General features: G+C 33.8%; 4 protein-coding genes across 4 annotated transcripts; 2 read left to right on the top strand and 2 right to left on the bottom strand.

Moving 5' to 3' along the window:
- Positions 1-1,028: 1,028 nt before the first annotated feature.
- On the top strand, positions 1,029-10,181 carry PPL_00625 (uncharacterized protein; the record flags this gene model as incomplete). Its single annotated transcript, XM_020571649.1, has 13 exons — positions 1,029-1,045; positions 1,361-1,476; positions 1,548-1,692; positions 1,757-2,460; positions 2,545-2,592; positions 3,131-5,886; positions 6,070-6,868; positions 7,076-7,233; positions 7,531-7,651; positions 8,004-8,122; positions 8,681-8,966; positions 9,052-9,568; positions 10,025-10,181. The coding sequence occupies 13 exons, from the start codon at positions 1,029-1,031 to the stop codon at positions 10,179-10,181; spliced, it is 5,943 nt and encodes a 1,980-aa protein (XP_020438923.1).
- Positions 10,182-10,359: 178 nt separating this feature from the next.
- On the bottom strand, positions 10,360-10,762 carry PPL_00624 (uncharacterized protein; the record flags this gene model as incomplete). Its single annotated transcript, XM_020571648.1, has 2 exons — positions 10,360-10,443; positions 10,508-10,762. 2 exons carry the CDS (start codon positions 10,760-10,762, stop codon positions 10,360-10,362), a joined length of 339 nt encoding a protein of 112 aa, XP_020438922.1.
- Positions 10,763-11,356: 594 nt separating this feature from the next.
- PPL_00623 (uncharacterized protein) lies at positions 11,357-12,727 on the top strand (the record flags this gene model as incomplete). Its single annotated transcript, XM_020571647.1, has 4 exons — positions 11,357-11,441; positions 11,512-11,711; positions 11,735-12,180; positions 12,463-12,727. The coding sequence occupies 4 exons, from the start codon at positions 11,357-11,359 to the stop codon at positions 12,725-12,727; spliced, it is 996 nt and encodes a 331-aa protein (XP_020438921.1).
- A 411-nt stretch (positions 12,728-13,138) lies between these two features.
- On the bottom strand, positions 13,139-17,010 carry PPL_00622 (U box domain-containing protein; the record flags this gene model as incomplete). Its single annotated transcript, XM_020571646.1, has 2 exons — positions 13,139-14,608; positions 14,683-17,010. 2 exons carry the CDS (start codon positions 17,008-17,010, stop codon positions 13,139-13,141), a joined length of 3,798 nt encoding a protein of 1,265 aa, XP_020438920.1.
- Positions 17,011-17,066: the final 56 nt, after the last annotated feature.

Raw genomic sequence — 17,066 nt, 5'->3', positions numbered from 1 at the left:
CATCTTGACAAATATTAATATCATCTACTTTACTTTTTTTTTTTTTGTAAATGACGACAGGAATGCCCTGAGAAGAAAGCAGCTGTACCTCATGGTCAGGCTATGATGGGTGGTGCACACCATAAACCTCATCACTATCAGAACGCTCAAAATTCGCACCCTGCACACAACCATCATTTTCAGCAACAGCAACAACTACAACAACAGCCACAGTCTCAACAGCAACAACATCAGATGCAACAGCAGATGCAACAGGCAATGTCTAATCAAATGGGCTATTACTACCCACAAAGTTATGAACACTACCCAGCCGGCTATTATTATCCATATGGTTATTATTCTTCAAACTAATTAGTGTAACATATCAATCATATCTATCCATTTTTGACATATTTTCAAAACAAAAAAGACCAAAAAAACAATAAATTAAATAAGTTTTTGATTATTAGTATTAATAAACAAACTATGAATGATCTTGATTCCGTTGAATAAAACCATCATTCGGAATCCCTTACATTATTTTTTATCCAACCTGATAATCAAAATCTTTTCTTAAAAAAATTTATATATTGGGGCAGGCAATAAGATATATATGATTTTAATTTTCAAGAGTTGTGATGTTACATAATACAGTATAGATATTACCTTCTTAAAGTTTAATAGTTTTAATTTATTCTTTTTTGATAATATTAAGTAAAAAAATAATTAGAGCTATTTGTTAAATGCATTTTAATTTTACTTATTATTATTATTATTTTAAAAAGTAATAAACAAACACACACAATTTACTCACACACACAAAAACAACCCCACCCACATTTATTTGTTAAATTTTTTTACCAGTTTAAAGATTTTTGTCATACCTAAACACTTTAAATAGGTAAAAGGCTACACAAAAGTATCAGTACATATATTCTCTATTAAATTCGTGTTTATTTTGTAAATTAATATTTGATTACATCATATTTTTCAAAAAAAAATACTTAAAAACAAAACAATTATTTATTGAAATTTTTTTTATAATAAATATGTTTATTGGTACGAGGTAATATAGTTCATTGTTGGTTTTGTTAAAGTCAAGTTCACAATAAAAATATTTATAAATATTAATAATTTATTTCTAATGATAGTCCTATCATCTTATTTATTTTTCCCTACAATTTTTAAAAATAATAGTTAATTAAATTATACGATCGAGTTGACCAATACAACTACCAATATCAAATAATTATATTATTGGATATCTCCGAAATCAAAAATTAATTAATAGTAATAATTTTGTTTTAGATTTTCTATTTAATATGAATAGCAATTCATGTATTGTTATAATTATTCTATTTTTATTTTTAAATAAAATTAGTAGTAGTTCTAGTTCCAATTTAAAATTTACAAATGGAACTTTCAAAATTGTGCAATTCACCGATTTACATTTTGGTGAAAACGAGTTCAAAGATTCTCAAACAGTAGTTGGACAAGGTAATATATTATAAGTGAAAAACAATATTGTATTTTTCAAAAATATTAATTTGTTTTGTATTTTTTTTTAGATGTAATTTTAGATATTGAAAAACCAAATTTTGTTATGTTATCTGGTGATATGATAAGTGGATATGGTCGTAGATTCTTGGATTCAACCTATTACCAAAAGATATGGGATCAATTAACTGGTCCAATGAGAAAAAAAAATATACCGTATGTTTTCTTATTCTTTCCAAAAGGAAATTGTAAAATTATTATTAATATTGTTATGTTATAGATGGGCAATTACATTTGGAAATCATGATGGTGATGGTATTTTCAGTAATAATCAACTGATTGCTTTGGATATGAAATACGATCTAAGTGTATCTACAGCTAGTCCGGTGAATGTAATTGGCAATTCCAATTATGTCTTGGAGATATCCTCCTCGAATTCCACGGATTTGAACTCGTTGATCTATGTTTTCGATAGTGACAATAGACCTTGTAATGAATCCACTGGACCATGGGGTTGCATTCACCACACTCAAGTCGAGTGGTACAAGCAGACCTCGGAACGATACAAACTGCCGGCAATAGGATTCGTCCATGTTCCCCCAATTGAAGTGTTGGATCTCTGGAATAACCATAATGTGTATGGCGAGTTTGGAGATAGTGGTTCGTGTTGCTACTACACGGAGGACACTCAATTCATTGAGGCAATGATTGAGCAACGTGATATCAAAGGTCTCTACTTTGGACACGACCATGGCAACGACTTTCATGGCGACTACTTTGGCATTGATTTGGGATACGGGAGAAAGTCTGGCTACGGATCATATCCTCCAAAGAACACAATCGGTGCAAGAGTAATAGAACTACAGGAATCACCGTATCTCATTAACACTTGGATCAGAAATATCAAAGGTGAGCGAGAAGATCAACCATTCCACAAACAAAATAATCAAGAGAGAGTACCAAGATTTTGTTGTACAACCAATGGTAAGTAACATTATTATATATATCCTATTTATATATATCCCATTAATATCTATCGATCTATCTATTATTTTTATTATTATTTAGATTCAAGAGATTATAAAAATTGGGGAATATACCTTGGTATTTGTGTTGGTATTTTGTTTATAAGTTTCATTCTTCAACTTAAATTCAACAAACGTACAGACCAACAATTAAATTCACGACAAATCTATAAACTAATGAATTTATAACTATCTAGCCAACAATATGTATATAATGATCGTCGATTTCACATGAGATAACAAGTAATCTTGTTTAGATAAAACCAGACTTTTACATCTCACAACCTCGAGAAAAAATTTAGATTTTTTTCAAGATTTTCGAAAAATCTTTTTTTGGATTCTATTTTATTTTTATTGTTAATAGTGATCACTTTTAGTTAATAATAATATTAATAATAAAACAAATGTTTAATCAATGTTTATAAAAAATGAGTTTATATTTATTTGTACAATATATATATTAATAATATTATGTCAAATTGAAAGTAATAATCATCACTTTTTTGTAAATTCTCAGTGTACAGGTATGTTTGATTATTATTATGATAATAATATCATTTTTAGTTTATTGTTTCTTTCATTCTAATCATAAAACAATAACAAACTATATATAGTTTCAAATATAAAAGATGTAGTTTTAGATGATTGGGGTTTTCAATTGATTGGTAATCGCGATAGTAATATCAGTGAGACATCGCCTTGGAAGGTAGAATACTCCAATTGCGACGGTAAAGAGTGTGTAGCTTTCTGTAATAGCAATAAGTGTGGTTCTTTGGAAGATCAACTCAATGGCTATTACTATGCGATGTTTTCAAATGTCGTAGAAAACTCGACACAAACAATGTCACTCTCTCAGCAGTTTACCGTTACGCCAATCGACAGTACAGAGTCACAGTACATGCTCTACTACTCGTTGTCATCGAATACTCTATTCCCCGACAGCTCCACAACCTTTAATTTCAGTATCTTGATCAATGGTGATCTAGTTTCTTTCAAGAGTGATTCGATCTACAGTCAAGAACATCAATTGCCAGTTTCTCCATTCATCAACAACTCACCTTATATATCGACATTGGAGTTCGTAGTAACTTTTACATCGAATGGCAACGGTAATAATAAACAGGTATTCAATATACTCTTGTCGGATGTTGATATTAGGAGAGTTCCAGTTGAAGGATCACCACCGCCACTACCAAGTGATATTTATGTCGATGTAAAGAGTGGTTCCGATCTAACTGGAAATGGTAGTAAAGCATCGCCATTCTCATCGATTGGCACTGCTCTAGATTGGATCCAACCTGGTCAATCGATATACCTGGCGGAGGGAGTATATTGTGGTCATTCAATGAGTAGTGATATCGATTTTTCAGTAACGATCGTTGGTGTTTCCAGTGTCGCTACAATCATCGATGGACAGTATCAACTCAAGCCATTTACAATCACCGGTAGTAATATCGAATTCTCGCTGGAGAACCTAGCAATACGCAATTGCTATGCCGGTCTTTATCATCCAGGTGGTTCCGTTGTCTATCTGGATGGCGGTAACAACAGTGTTAGTTTTAACTATGTTGAGATCTATGATAATCACGATTTCTCGGATAGAGGAACTATCTATGTTCTCGATGGATCAAACTCGCTGAGTCTTGCCAATAGTCAACTTAGAAACAATACAAACTCGCTGTCGAAACTTGTCAATCCTTCCATCAATATAATATCAACCATTCTCTATATTTATAATTCAACGGTTGTTGGTGAGATCATCAATGCCAACGTAGTTCCAAGCATCCAGATAGAATCATCGAATTTCAGTAAATCACCAACAAAAAGAGGTGAAAACACTTGTCTTTTCTCAGTGTTTAAATCCGATATCACAGTTATCAACAGTGGTTTCCATCAATTCGAAAATATGTTATTCTGTCTTACAGAGACAACCATCAATTTCACCTCTACGGAAATGATAAACATTACAAGTCCTGTACTTTATATGTCATTGAGTAATCTGACATTTACCAACGGTACGATATTGTATGGCGAACATCAAAATGGTGTCATTTCAATGTCAGAGTATTCCAATGCACTTTTCAGTCAAATCAAAGTGATTCCATCGAATTTGAAATCGAATCAATCTCACGGAATCAAGGTGTTTTATTTGTTGGATTCAAATGTAAAAGTTGAACGATCCTATCTAAGAGTACACAATGGAAATTACCTATTCTCTACGTTCGAAGGTCAACTTCAAATCATAAATTCGACTGTCGACAAGTCCGATGGCATAAATATCCAGGCGACAAGAACCAGTGTTTCTTTGGTGGATTCAATATTCTCCAATAGCAGCTATGAATCCAATCAGTTCGTTTTCTATTCGATCAAGAACGACCGATTTGTACTGATCAAGCGATGTATATTTGACAATATTCAAGGTTATATTAGATTGACATCGGCCGAACTTATCATACTACAAACAAGAGTCAATAGAGCTTACTCCTTGTTGGTTAGTGATGGAGCTTCCTCAATAAGCATCTACGAGAGTATCTTTACCAACTGTTCACAAGGTATTATATCTTCCAAGTCACAGCTGCTCATCTCCAACAGTATTTTCAGGAGAAATCAGGGTCCTCTCATCCTTGGAATCGGTCCAACCCAGAATGAAATCTACGACTCGACATTCATTGAGAATCATTCGGAGATCGATGGATCCGTATCGTATTCCTCTGCTAACAGCAAGGTGCTCTATACGAATTGTTCGTTTTTCGATAACTACGCAGATGGCAACGGTGGAGTGATGTCAGTGGATACCGACACCACTCTACAGCTAACCAATTGTCTCTTCCACAATAATAGTGCACTGAAGGGAGGTGGCGGCGCTATCTACTTTGCAAATCTAGTACCAGAGATGGTTAATTGTACGTTCACCGATAACATTGCATTGTTTGGATTCGATGTAGCGTCGCAACCGAACCGACTGATACTCTACGGTGATTTCCCAGAGGTTTTTCATTCGAACCAGACTCTATTCACAGGTGTCATCTCGATTGGCGATATCCTCAATCAAACTCTACCGTTGACACTCAAAGAGCAGACTATCTACTTGCAGATCGGTGGTGTTACCATCGCAGAGTCAAAGCTAAACTATGGATATGCGAAATTCGATTCGATTCCACTGATTGGTCAAGTAAACTCGAATAGTTCAGTGTCGTTTGTCAGTAGTTTCTATATTATACAACCATTGATTCTAGAGAATTCAATTATTGCTCCATGTCAGAGTGGTTCCTATCCAACTTTTTCATCTACCATTTGCTCGAGTTGTCCCCAAGGAACTTATGGATTCGATGGAAACAGTTGTGTTTCATGTCCTGCCAATGCCTATTGTCCCGGTGGTGAAGAAGTATATTCGCGTACCGGATACTGGTACGACATCAACCAATACCCAAGAACCATCTACCAATGCGAAAAGTCGCATTGTTTGGCGGACAATAAGTGCTCGGAGAATACCTATGGTGTATTATGCTCGAGTTGCAATCACGCGAAAGACTACTACTCTTGGATGGGCAGTTGTATTGAATGCAAGAAAATCAATGTATTCATAATGTTTGCCTGTATTGCTGGAATGATATTCATTGTGTTTTGGTGTCATCAATCCGGATCGAACAGTGGTTACATGAATATCGTGGTGTACTTCACCCAAACCATAATGGTTCTCTCACAGGGTATCAATTTTAGTATACTGTCATTACTGAATCTACAGCTTGAAAGTGGTGGATCATCGATCTTCGGTACAATCTGTCCTGGACCATTCGATTGGTACCAGCGGCATTATATGACGTTCTATGTTGGTCCAATCTTGGTATTCATTTTATTATTATATTCATTATTATTATCTCTATTTAAATATATACAATCAAGATTTCAAAAACGATTCGGATATTCTCGCAAATTGGAAGAGAAAGAAGAAGAACAGTTAAAGCAAACCCAAGAGAATGATTCATTAGTTGAACAAGCAACAACAACAACAATGATAATACAATCTCCATTTATTGCCAATCAATTCGGTGCATTTATAAGGATCCTCTTAACAATCTACTCACCGGTTTGTACAGCTGTATTCTCGATTTTCTTTTGTCAACAATATGGTGTTTCTCCAGAGGTTTTGGTAGCAGATACTTCCGTTCAATGTAAAGGTCACCAATATAGCACTGCCCTCAAAGTTAGTTATGCTATGTTGATCTTTGTCATTGGAATGCCATTGGTTATCCTTCTACTGCTCGTGACCAACAAGACCAAGAAACATGTAGAAATAACCTATGGTGTATTCATTCTAAAATATAAACCAAACTATTACTATTGGGATGTGTTACTGCTATTCAGACGTTTGTTCATTGTGCTGGTTTCGATCATGCCAGATTCCTTCCCCATAAGATCGATACTACTGATTGGTGTATCGCTAATCAGTGTAGTTCTCCAAGCTAAATGTCAACCGTACAACAGAGACGAAGACAACCGACTGGAACTGGTATCACTCATTCTCTTGTTCATCTCATGTCTCTTCCTTGGCAATGAAGTACAATCGTTTTTAGAGGATTGGATCATCTTGGCCAGTTGTATTGTTTTTGCAATCTACTTTGCCTATACTTTCTATAAACACTACCGTACCGAGATCATTGAAAAACTCTCACATTATCTTTCAGTTGTATCCAATGGAAAGTATGGTACAAGAAGAAACGAATTGCCAGAAGTTAACATTCCGCTGCTCAATGATTTCTACAACAGAGACAACAATCGAAAAAGTGAAATTCTTGAAGATATTATTGAAGATGATGAAAATAAAGAGGAATAAAGATTCAATAAATTAATATAGATAATAGTTGAGCGTATAATAAGCGTTTGACTCTCAACTCGTAATACTTGGAATTATTTGAATAAACCTTCTCATTTTTTTTATTTTCGCGGTCAAGATATAGGTGGTTTCGATACTCTTACATTGTTAGATCTCATCATATTATGATATTCACATCACTTGGATTTGGTACAGTCATTATCATCATCATCATCATCATCATCATCATCATCATCATCATCATCATCATCATCATCATCATCATCATCATCATCATCATCATCATCATCATACCAGACCTATGTTTTAAATATTGGCTATTTTTTTGTAATAACCAACCGATAACAAGTCCATTTAATTTAATAATGGAATAAACCCAAAGTTATTCATGGTCAACCAATCTTAGTAGGAATGTCTGGCTCAAAAAAGCTATCGATCTACAAAAAAGCTATCGATCTACAAAGGAAGAAAAGATTTTCGATATATATGTTTATAGAATTTTCGATATATAGAATGGAAGAATGAGCAACGATTGACAATAACATTCAGTGCGCCTCTCACCACTGAGATAAGAGTGACACTCAGTCAATAATTTGATACCTATCACACTGATATCGTTACGAGTCTAGTCGATGGCATACCAACACTAGAGCTACTTCAAGATAAAGTGTACAGGTTACAATCTCAAGGTTATATGGTGGTTCCTATAGTACGAGCGGAAACAGTGAAGAGCTTTCCTATTGTTTCTGGAGTTCAAGTGTCAGCTTCCAACAGTTTTTCAGATATTGTATGTTATAAGGCTCTTTCACTTTGTGCACATTCCATTGTTATATCCTATTATACGGATCAAAATAGTATAACTCACCTGATCAAGATTCGTCGTCAAGATATTGGTGATTTCGATACACTTAAATTGCTTGAAGTCATCAAATTAGGATTTACACCGCATGGATTTTGACCCATCATCGTCTTCATATGAAGATACAGAAATGAACAATGTTTTAAATATTGTTAATTTTTCGGTGGTAACAAGCATGCTTTGTTAGATTAAATTTAAATGAATAATTTTATATTATTACTTCGTATTTAAATTTAATCTAATAATATATATCTTAGTATTTTTTTCAATAAAAATTCAAAGAAAATTAAATAAACACATAAATTGATTCAATGAAAATCAATTTCAAACCATTTGAAGGAAAGAAAATAAAATTCTTACAAAAAAATCCTGGAAAAATCAATTATTAATCCAGTTGGATTTTTTCATTTTTTATTTTTTTATCTTTAAATAAAATGAACAAGTTATCACAGAATGATTGATAAATTTAATTATTATATATTAAAGTATATAGTCAGTTGTTTAGAGCAAAACATCGATAGATGTTGTTTTGCTCTCACTTGTAAGAAACTCTTTATAAATAGAAATCATTACCTTGTATTCAATAGCGATTCTCTCTACTTTGAAAATGTAGATATAAATCATTTACATCACTATCAGAGATATACAACTAAGGTATTCAATTGTTTCAGAGATCAAGTTGTAAATACACTACTCTCTACCGATGACTTCAAACAACATCGAATATATGAAAGAGATGAACAAAAGAGATTAGATAAATCAATACCTTATGGTAATAAATATATTAATATGATTATTAAAATAATCTATTACAACTAATACAATTGTATTATTGGTGTAATATATATATATTAAAGATATAGATGGAGATGTTTTGAAAATCAATCATAATATACAGATAGATCATCGTTGTTTTCCACACAACTTGAGAGTTCTGGTGTTTGGTGATGCATTCAGTCATGAGTTACCAATACTCCCGTTCACTCTAGAGTCGTTGACTCTCGGGAGATCGTTCAACAATACAATAAAGGTGGGTGTCTTACCAAAGTATTTGAAGAGTTTAACATTTGGAATACATTATAATCAACCGATTGACATCGATGTCTTACCAGACAGTTTGGAAACCGTTGAATTTGGATTCGATTTTGATCAACCATTGCTAGAGGGTGTTCTTCCATTCTCATTGAAATCATTGGTGTTTGCCGGCAAATTCAATCAACCGAAAGAAAACATATCGATTCCATCGTCAGTTGAAAAACTGTTGTTTGGAAAGTACTTTAATCAACCGATAACTTCGATAGTGCCAAACTCTGTAAGATACCTCAAACTAGGTGAACACTATGATCACCGATTCAAAATTGTCGACTTCCCAAAGTCTGTTACACATTTAAGGACCAACCAAAATAATATGTCTGGTAAACTTCCAGATACGATCGTAACGCTTGAGATTTTTGGTTCGGCATCACTAGAGAACATACGGTTACCCGAGAAGCTTGAGACTCTCAGACTCCACACGATGTACACATATCCCAACCCGTATCCAACGAGTCTCACCTCACTGAAAACCAACTACTATCAACCAGCGTCACCTCGCTTGCTATCGAATGAACTACTACCGAATTTAAAACATCTCAAAATGTCGAACCTCTGGACCAATGTGAATTTAGTTACCCATCCACTTCCAGAACGATTGGAATCACTATGTGTCAAAACATTTCATCGATCCAATGAATGTCCGACCAACTTTGGTTATCCCACCGAGAAGACGAAATGGGAGATGATACCAAAGTCAGTGAAACAACTGTACATCACCAGATCCTTCTTTAATAGCAATCCTCTAAAGACTGTACCTTCACATATTGAACTGATATTAATATGTGACCAAGAGTATTTTACCATTCGTAGACTAGATAAGAACTATCTACTGATAATGTCAAACAAAATAATTGGTGGAATTGCACACCATTCACAACTAACAGGTTCATGATTTAAACATAAACCTTAATTATATCTAATAAATATATTTATACAATTGCTGTATTCTTAGGAATCTAATAGTTTAGCATTTATATTACAATTTCTTCTTTTATTTACAATCAACTGTTTATAAGTGAAATAAGGGAAACCAACTATGAATAAAACGGAAATGACAAGACATGCAGTTCTTATATTATGACCTCTCTTTGTAAATGAATATTTTCACCTGTAACAACATCTATACCATTCATAAATAAATGTCTTCTTGTTTGCTATTAAATAAAATAATTATTAATTATAAATTTTATTTATATTAAAATTAAAGAGTGAACTTACGAATTTACTATAATCAGGTGGTGTTACTATATATTCATCACCATTCAGTTTAAACGAGGTAATATAATCTTTTGTATCTGATGGAATAGTTGTTAAATTGAATAATATCTTTATAACATCTCTCCGCAATCCAGTGTTGCTATCTAGTTCAATATGTTGTTGATAGTGAATCTTGAAATTTTCGTCGAAAATCCATGTTGTTGTACCATATTTTCTAGTTCTATCCCCCGAAGATGGAATATAAGAGTTAACCATTATTTATTAAATTTTAGTATTAAGTTTTACGATTTAGTATCTATGATCATATTTCAACTGATGTTATATTTATAGAAATCCTCATAATTCTATTCAATTTCAGATCTCTTTCTTTAATGAGAAAAAACCGTTGAAAGCCGGAAAAAAGATATTTTTTAAAATCAAAATACCCAGGGAACTTTTTTGGATAATAATAATAAACTCTGAGTATTTAAAAAAAAATCAAAAAGTCTGATTCCACGCTTATTTTAATATCATTGAAGTTATCTGTGTTCAGTGTATCTAAGATCAAAAAAGACCATAAAAAATAAAATAAATGAACTTCAAATTGTTTTTTTACAAGATATATTTAAATGAATAATCAGATAAAATATTAAATCTATCACATTTAATATTAAATAAAATAATAAGTCAGTTGGATTATAACATTGATCGCATCTGCTTCAGTTTAGTTTGTAAGAGATGGTACAATGTTAGGGATAAAATTTAATATATAGAATTCAACATTAAGGGGATCAACCTATTTGAACTTAATAACATGATATAAAGCAAAATAATGAACATTTTAAATTACCAGCATATCATAAAATCTTTATGAAATCAATTCAATCAAAGACTAATTGTAAACTAGATATTGGTAGTAAAAGTTCACAATATTCAATTTACGATTATCATTACGGTAATAAATATGTTCTAATACTACTACAATCATAACATGACTCTAGCTATTTGTTAATCTTTCTAAAAAGATGATATTAAGAAGCTAAATAGTATTCCCAGCAATGTTTCCAATATCTATATTTCAACTGATGATGGCACAGAGTATCTACATACATTAATATCAGCATCACAATCAGTAACAATGTTGGTTGGATGTAGAACATTTAAGTATGGTTTACCAGTTCCACTTAGATATCTTCAACTCGATTACAATTTCGATGAACCACTTGTGAAAGGATCACTTTAGAGGAGCTCTATTTGGAAGACGATTCTAACCAAGAGATTCCACCGGGTGTACTTCCTGATCTTTTGCGAACAATCACTCTATACAGCTATCCATATGAAATTCCACAAGGTGTACTTCCAAAGAGTTTGCACACAATTAATCTGTACAGCTATCAATATGATATTCTACCGGGTGCACTTCCCAATGGTTTACGCAAACTCTCTCTATACCACTATCACAATGAAATTCAACTAAATCTACTTCCAAATAGTTTACGAACAATCAATCTGTACAGCTATCAACATGAAATTCGACCGTGTGTACTTCCGAATGGTGTACTGGAATTTAATCTCCATTCCCATGAATATGATATTCGACCCGGTGTACTTCCAGATGGCTTACAAAAGATTACCATAATCAAATATAAACATGAAATTCAACCAGGTGTACTCCCATCATCTCTTAAGATATTGTATCTTAATAGCGAACTAGATCCACTCTATAGCAATGGAAGAAAGTAGTGTATTACCACAATCGTGTTTCTCAATTACATTACAAGCAATATCATCACTTGTCAATCTTCAACACCTCTACTTTTATTATCTCAATCAAATTGGAGATGATAACATATTCAATCTTGAATACCTCCCGCCAAATCTACAGATGCTCAACCTAGCACTTAGTGGAATGGAATTGAAAGGAACGTTACCGACATCGCTGAAAAGAATCGATCTTGATGATTGTGAATTTAAAGATTTGTCGATGAAATATTCCCAGAGACAATGCGATATCACCTCGAAGTATTGGAATTTAAAAAACACATTATGCCTCAAATTCCATCCAACATAAAGATCGACAAATTGAAATTAACTGCAGAATTAGGAAAATCAGTGATATCTCTACCATCTGGAGTTAAATCAATCAACTTCTTTATGGATTTATCAAATTCAAAAGACAAGATAATTGATTTCGGTGGGGTGGTGGAGATTACGACGGCACATATCGATCACGTTCATTAAGAGAACTGCGACTTCCAAAATTCAAAGATGGAATTCCTAATGTTATACTACCAAACACCATCGAATTTCTGGATGCAAGTGGCAATAATCTCAATGATATTATACATTTGTTACCACCAACACTCAATACTCTTGCCTTTAAAAAAAAAAATCGAAATCTTGATTCCAAAGACTATCAAAACGATCTACAATTATTTGTTAAATGGCAGGACAAGAAAATATTAGAAAGTTGGATGATATTATATAATATATGGTGAATGTGAACGAACAGACAACGGAAACTTGATTGCTAAGATATTTCATCATACTATGCTTGAACAAATTTTAAATAGAGGATTAGAATAAAATTAATAACAATAAGAAAACAATTTTGATTCTCGGAGATAACACAAATGTTTATGAAAAATTTATTTATTTAGTAAAAGTAATCAAATAAGATGGATAAGCTCTATTGATGTCATAGATCATGTAAACTTTGCTTCCATTGGTATCACCATTGATACTGTCATAACAAATAACAGTGTCATCATTTGGGTTTTTTGGTTTCGGAGGAGGACGTTGGATTGATGTATTGGGTGCTTGGTATACAGAATCACCGATCATTACACGTGCCAAGAACATTTGGAATTTGCCGTTTCCTAGGTCATATGGATAATTTCCACCAGAATAAGACGCGTTCACGGCGAAGTATGTGGATTTGCCCCACATTCCTTGGGCAGAGAATCTCATATCGAAAGCATGAGCATCATTATAGATTTCTGAGGGTTTAAGTTTTCTAGTGCCGTGGAACAGGTACATCTCATATTTGTTCAATGTATTACCATGAATTGTTTGAGATGGATCCAATCTCCTACTGATGGACAGCGCATTGTCGAAATATCTAGACCAACTCTCATTGTTTTGAACTTTCTCGATCTTTTCAATCTTGGCGGGAGCTGACAGTGTCTTTGTAAAATATCCATTGACCAGTTTACCTTCCTCCGATGTAAGTGGAATATCTTTGAGTCTGTCTACTTTACTGGTGGTATCCCAAGGATATACCATTTGAACACCACTGTTTAGTGATTGTATTAAAAGGATTTGATTTTCAACGCTTGAAGTGTACACGTTTGGTCCATAGATATCGATCGAATTTAGTCCTTGGTTTTTTAATTCACAAAAGTTTGATTTGATTGCTTTCAAGACCTTATCTTTATGCTGTTCAAGTAGACCCTTAACAGAGAGATTGATAGTATGGTGATGATATAGCTGTTCTTTGATAGAGTTTATCATTTTATCCCTTGATACATTTGGGTTGTGACTTGGAGACCAGAGTACAACATTTACCATATCTTCTGTCTTTCCTGGTGGGGTTGATGGGGTTGGAGCTGGAGTTGGGTTTGGTTGATTGGGACGGTTCGTTGGTGAACTGCTGTTTGTTGTGTTGGAAGCAACATAACTTTCAAACGATTGCTCATAGGATGATTTGAGTGGGAACTTTCCGACTGACGCATTATTTGCAAAAACTTCAACCGTGGAATCTGGGAAACTTATCTTATAGTTATCAACCCTGATGCTCATTGAACGATTGCAAGCCATCTGAATTTGACCTTCTTTATCAATGATCTCTACTCTCTGACCAGTCGAGTTGATAAAGTACCATGTTCCAACAATTTCAATTTCCATTTTCTCACGTCTAATTGGACGAGGATTGGTTTTGTACTTCAAATTGAGTTCGGTCATCTTTTCGAAATCAATTTCATACTGTCCACCATTTGAAACTCCATTGAGGTCACCAACTACAGTCATCTTTTTTTGTTTTTGAAGATATCCAATTTCAATCTGATAATTCTGATCCGGATCGAAATTCTTATAACTTCCATCATTCTCTCTCCATTTCCACTCCAAGTAAAAATATAATTATATGTTAGAAAATGTAATTTTTCTGTAAGTTAAAAAAAGTGTTAAAAACATACCTGGTATCCAACTTTGAAAATTTCTGGTTGATTGATTTTGAGATTATTTCTGAAATTGACTTCATTCATTGTCTCTTCATCATTATAATCAAATATTACGTCGTCAGAGTAATTATTATAATTATTATTATTATTGTTGTTGTTGGACTTGATGTTACTGTACTTCATGAGACTGACTTTTAGGTTGTACACACAGCCGTCATCGATGTCGATTAGTTTGATTTGTCGCAAGGAAGTAGATCCTCTGATACTTGAGAAGTACTTGGAGTTAACATCGTGGATGTATTCAGTTGCTGCACTTACAATGGCATCAGTAGCAACATCTTTCGGGATACAATAGACACCCGAGCCAATCACTGGAATTGAGATACTCTTGTATCCTTTCTTTGTTGCGATGGTCAAAGCAGATTGAACACAAGATTTGAGAAGTGCTTTTACTTGATCTGGAGAATGGTTGTACCACATCGGGGCAACTGTATGAATTACACTCTTGATACCGAATTTCTGTAGACCATAGGAAGATGATTCATGTGAGGTTCCTACATTGAGATTACCATTGTTATTTACATAGTCTGTACATTCCTTTTGGAATGCTGGTCCAGCTGCTTTTGAGATGGCACCGGCTATACCACCAGCATGATAAAGGGCGTCATTGGCAGCATTAACAATAGTTTCAGTACCACAAGTGAGAATGTCAACCTTTTCAACATTAAACTCAGTCTTGTGAACTCTGAGATTTGAAAGCATGGTCTGGACACTTGGCTTCTTGTTGTAATTGGTATTGTGATTGTTGCTGTTTACATTATCTACTCTTGGAGAATAAGATTGAACATTATTGTTTGGATCGTCATTTGGAGGATTGAACTCGCACTGTTCATTATCATCTGATATCCAAACACCATTATCCTCGTTGAAGTTAACGCAAAAGTCAAGCTTGAGTACGTCACGTGCAACCTTGGGTGGAAGTGAGTGAGTAGTTCTCTTGGATACCAATGCTTTCTGTAGATCATTGATTTGTTTGATCAACTCGCTTCTAGCATTCGTTAAAAGATGTTTTGGTCCACACAATCCAACTGCCATATCTCTGAAACTAAGTTGAACTCCAGGGAATTTAGCTGAAAATGTCTGTTGAATATTGCTCTTTTTGGTAAAGTGCAACAATACCTTCGATTGAAAGTCGATCTTGATGCTCTTTGTTTCTCTGTTCATAATCAATTCGTTTAATTTCGTAATGACATCTTGAACTTGCTTTTGATTTCTTCCAACTATGAAATAGTTCTTCTCTGGTCGATATTCGATTGAAATCAATCCAAAGTTGTCTTGGAGTTGAAGATTGTCGACTTGGCCTTGATCTGGGAATATACGAATAACTGGTTCCAATTCTTTGAATTTTCGGTCGATCTCTTCCCAATTGATTGATTTAGAACCAAAAACAGAGTAGACAGGAGAGTTTGGAACAACAGAAACATCATACTGCTTCTTGAGGCTTTTCAAAAAATCTTGGAAACTAAAGTCTTTCTCAATGTATTGTGAGACTTGGAATTCCTTGTAGGAGATATCTTGTACTCTGTTTTTGAGCTGATCGATACAGTGCTCGACATTCTTGGTATTTCCTCTAATAATGACGTTAGTCTGTGAGTAATCGATTTGTACGTCAAACTCTGTCTGTAGTGAATTTCGCTTCATGTTGTCAAACAAGAGATGTTCATATTGGAGCTTGCTACTCTGGTAGATTGGGATGGTCTTTGATGTTTCCGAGGATTCAAGAAGAGTATGGATCTTGGCAACCAGTGACTCTATCGATGTTTGCAATAATCCATAGACTGCGATAGATCCATGTGGGAGATATCCAATCATCTTGGCATCATGTTTAAGATTCATTTTAACGTGATTGTATTGAGAATGAGTTGCTATGATTTCATATGTTTCACCTTCCTTCATATTTTGGAAATCATTGATCAACTTTATGTCATACTCGAGCTTTGGATGACAGTAGAGACTGATTGTGAATTGACGGAATTCAGAATAATCGCTTTGTTGATATAGATATGTGATGTTGGTGCTGTCATCAAAGTACTTCGATAGGTACTCGTCAAAGTAGTTTGAAGATTCCCTTGAAAATCTCTTGGTGACGGTAAGAACCAGATTGATCTGCGATTTAATTTCATCGAGTTTACAGGTTACCTGTCTGACTTTTGACTCTTCACCACTAATCGACAAACAAATTTTCTGATCTAATGTTTGTTGGAAATTGATATTGCAATCTCTGAAACATTGATAGTCTGGCTTGTCTTGGTTGGTTTTGATGAGTTTTTTGTAGAAATTCATTTCAATATTGGTGATGTATAACTGTTTGGAATCTTGACGATTCAAAATTTTCTCGA

Source organism: Heterostelium album (assembly GCF_000004825.1).
Source record: "Heterostelium album PN500 unplaced genomic scaffold PPL_scaffold1, whole genome shotgun sequence".
In the NCBI taxonomy this organism is placed as follows: Eukaryota; Evosea; class Eumycetozoa; order Acytosteliales; family Acytosteliaceae; genus Heterostelium; species Heterostelium album.
The sequence above is the reverse complement of the archived record's forward strand: the minus strand, read 5'-3'. Positions and strand labels throughout refer to the sequence as shown.